Raw genomic sequence first — 4,086 nt, 5'->3', positions numbered from 1 at the left:
CTAATACACTCGGTTATACAAGGGATGCGGATATCTGCAATACCTGTTGATCCTGAACCAGGGAAAGAGAAAATTCATTCCCTTATGATAATAAAAGCAAAAGAAGATCCCAAATTGATACCAATTCGGCAGGTGTTGTCTCGATTAGAAAGAAAAAAAAAACACGAATCAATACCATAAAAAAAAGAAGATGGGGGATTGTGAAATGTGTTCACCTGATTCGTGTCAATATGGACTAATGCTAGGGCCGCATGGTGAAATGTGACTTTCTGTCTTATATACCCTTGTATAACCGCAGGCCTAAGAGAAATGGAGTGGTTAATGTATATAGTTTTAGCTTTTTGTAAAAGACATACTTGTGTGTTAGTTTGGACTGGTTTTGCTGTTAACTGTATGGTGTCAAGCCATAAAAATCTGGAGTCATCCTAAGGGTGAGCCGAGGAAGGCCATGCGCATACATGGAATCTGGAGACATCCTAAGGGTGAGCCATGCGCATACGTGGAATCTGGGGTAATCCTGAAGACAGCCAGGAAGACCACCAGATGGGAGCCAAGAAGACCCCGAGGGCATGAGCAGAAAGAGATAAGCCTACTCCTGGAATTTATTTGCATAGACCCACCTTTTAAAGAATGTGCATTAGCAGAAAGGATATAAACCAGAAACAGGAACTGTACGGTGTGCCTCTTGGTAGAGCACCCAGCGCTGTTTGCTTGCATTTATTCATTTAATAAATTGTAAACCTCAATGCAACCCGATTTGGGACTAAGTCATTTATCACAATCAGCATCAACAGCTACTGAAAATGCTAAAGTTGCTAAGCACTGAGAAATCCATCTTTGCTTAAGAGTTTACTTAACAAGCTAAAACTTTAGGTCCAGCCTACCTAAGTATTTATTCTAAATATTAAAATCCCCTCCTGATATAAAAGTCTATGTATTTTAAGATGTGAGGGAAGAAACAGCATAAAGTATTTCTTACATAGATGGGCTTTTTCCCATAAATGATGTGAGAATTTCTATATCAGAAAGCTTTAAAAAAAAAAATTTGTTAACAAATAATAATAATACACAGATTACTTTAAGGTTTCTCCCATTGTGATGGAAGGTATCCAAGTAACAGACAAGTAAACAAATGAGGTGACACCAACTGCATAGTGAAAGGTAGAGAACCCACCCAGACCTGAACTCCACAAGTCCCTGTAGAAATCACATTCTCATTGAATGTGATTTCCCAGCTTGTCCATGAATGAAGCTATCACACACCAAAAAAAAAAAAAGTCGTCTCCTTACAGCGTTTCACAGGGCAAAGGTCATTTTCTAGATGTTTCCAAATTTGTTAGGTAGATGTGGCTATATGGTAATAAAAATCAGTACTGTGGTGACACCTTGTGACCAATCTCCTCAATTACACAGCCACTTGTTCAAACACAGACAGATGTTTGTTACATCTACAGGAGGACCTGACATTTTGATCCAAACTTCTGTATTCCCTATACTTGCTTCCCTTAGAGGCTATCTTTTAAAAAAGTTCAGCCTGACAAACATCGCCTTAAATGTCCATATAAATATTTCCATGATGGCTTTGAACACTAACTTCAAGCAGCATTCTTTGCATCACTGATAATTATGGATAGAGTAGCTATTTTCCAGGATCAGGCCCTAAAACAAAATTCTAAAAGAGTTTATCAAAAACCCAAACCAAAACACCAAAATATTTTTCTTCAAAGGACAGTTCTCTAAACCATGGGAAACACAGAGAGTCCTAATGCCATCCAAGAACTAGTAATTAAATACCCATGTGTAAGTTAAAATGATTGATCTAAGTCTCAGCCACAGCACTGATGATAACTGTCTTCCCAGAGCCAAGCTTAGCAGGGTCAGGAAAACCTTAGTCTAGCTCAAGGAAAACCTACAACAGTGTTCATTCATTAGTTGACCTTTGTTGAATCAGTACTAACTTGATGTGCTCCGCACTGTGAAAGAAGGTGAAATGTCAGCGCAAATTATGTATTTGGGACAAGAAAAATTAATTGGTTTTGCAGGCTGTAAAAGTGAAGGAGAGCTGAGCAAGAACTAAACTGCAAGGCTACACAGCAGCCATGCCCCCTACTGACAAGGGCTGCTTTGTTCTCCTCTCCCCCTCTGCTTGACAGTCAAGGAGCAAGAAGGGAGGGATGGCAAGGGCACCGAGTATGAACTGTATGTGAGCATGCAAGGAAGGCAGCTTCAGGTGGTACAGGGAAGAACATATGGAAAGAACATAACAAAAACAAGAAGGCAGAGAAAGCTGGAGAGATTTTGCTCTTATCTGTTGTTACAAGTAACAAATAATAGATTTAGATAGACAACTTTAAGTCTCGTTAACCCCCACACCTCCCAAAGTCATATTGTTGACAAAACAGTGGTTTTTTTTCCTGTACTGTTTGCACAACTAAGTACAGCTCTGATCTATTCCAGGGAAACTACATTTTATGTGTTTTGTAAAAACAGACAAACCTGATGAATTTTGGCTACAGAAAAAAATTAAAAAAAAAAAACAAACAAAAAAACACAATAAAAGCACTACATGTTAAAAGATTGTTAATTTCAGTTTAATTTATGCAGCCTGAGAATACAAACATTGACGAGGTACATAAAAAATGTTAACTGAAATCGTAAAGATGAAATCTAATTAAATTTTCTTTTTTTTGGCAACAATTTATTAGCTTTACAGGAAGAGCTGTGTGCAAAGTACTCATCTTGAAGACTTTGTTTTGAACACCTAGAAGTATCTAATATTTGAAAATATTTGTTACATTTCTCCAGTTAATGGAAAAATAGAAAGAAATCCTGACTTTTGTTTCTTTATGATTAATGGAGAAATCACCCTCAATTTTTACATCTGAACAGTGAGCTCCTTATCTCCTTTCTTTATCAAAAGATGTGAATACTGAATCCATATGGCTATACTCCAAACTTCCACTAACCCTAATTTCCAATTACAGAGAAAGGCAGTTATATCTCCAGGGTGCAGTCCTGATTTACTTCAGAGTCAGTGGAAGACACCTCTTCCACATAATAAAGATGTTTTCTGGCACTTCCATCTAGATCCTCTCTGTACCAAGTTAAATCAAAAGCAACAGTTGCTTATATTTGATTAAAGGCTACAATCAACAAGAGGACAGACTAATTAACTTTTTTGCATACTATCTCCCTAAAAATCTTACATTATAATCTCAAGTGATGCTAGATAATTAGCTTTATTGGGAGAAAAAAAAAGGAAATACATTATGTTCAAGGCTTACCACTAAGCAGTTCAATCCAATTTTGTACTGTTTCAGGAGGTTGGGTATCTTTTATATGTTTCAGAGCTTCATCAAGCAGAACATCCCCTGTAGGAGCATCTGACTTGCAAATCACCTAGGATAGAATAAAACGGTCAGTATTTTTACTTAATTCATATACCATAAATATCTAACAATAAAAACTGGAAAAATCTACCTGTTATCAGAACCAAGAAAAATTTTAAGGGGTGAGGAATCTTCTCTAAGAATATGCAAGTTTAAAAAACACCTAGTTGTTAAAAAAACTATTTAGGATTTTAATTACAAAGCTACGTTAAGTCTTAAGTTATCTAGAACCTAAATTAACCTTAATTTCCTAAAACTATAGTATTAATAACATACTTAATACCTAATTTTTTAAGGAAGATAATCCACTAACCTGGCCAGGTCCTTCGCTTCCTCCCCAAAACCAAGTATACTACAGTGTTAAATTGCTCTCTGATGGCAGTCAATTTTACTGCTTCAAGTCAATTTATTCAGAATACTGCAGTTAAACAATTAGGCCATGTGAAATTGAGAAATCAATTAGAAAGTGAAAAAGCAGAAAAATTGGTTTTCTTCTTTCGCATATTGATGGATAAAAATAGGTTCAAAACAACATCTATAAGTTTTACAGCTCTGAAGAACATAATGATCAGCAACACTATATTCCATTCACTAACAGTTAAAATACACATATTAGGCAAAATACATACGTACCAATAACCCCCTTAATATGCAATAATAAATGCAATATCACTTAAGTTTGCTATTTAATAACTTC

General features: G+C 36.0%; 1 protein-coding gene across 1 annotated transcript in view; it reads right to left on the bottom strand.

Annotated features, from left to right (window-relative positions):
* The window catches only part of LOC104288058 (Golgi phosphoprotein 3-like), a gene marked incomplete at its 5' end in the record, with an annotated part of 10,762 nt that extends 7,363 nt beyond the window's left edge, over positions 1-3,399 (bottom strand). The window contains one exon of the mRNA XM_009886801.1: positions 3,285-3,399. Coding sequence (XP_009885103.1) covers positions 3,285-3,399 — 115 coding nt within the window. The remainder of the gene's footprint in view (positions 1-3,284) is intronic.
* Positions 3,400-4,086: the final 687 nt, after the last annotated feature.

The sequence above is a fragment of the Charadrius vociferus genome, unplaced genomic scaffold (genome assembly GCF_000708025.1).
Source record: "Charadrius vociferus isolate BGI_N301 unplaced genomic scaffold, ASM70802v2 scaffold686, whole genome shotgun sequence".
Classification (NCBI taxonomy): domain Eukaryota; kingdom Metazoa; phylum Chordata; class Aves; order Charadriiformes; family Charadriidae; genus Charadrius; species Charadrius vociferus.
The sequence above is the reverse complement of the archived record's forward strand: the minus strand, read 5'-3'. Positions and strand labels throughout refer to the sequence as shown.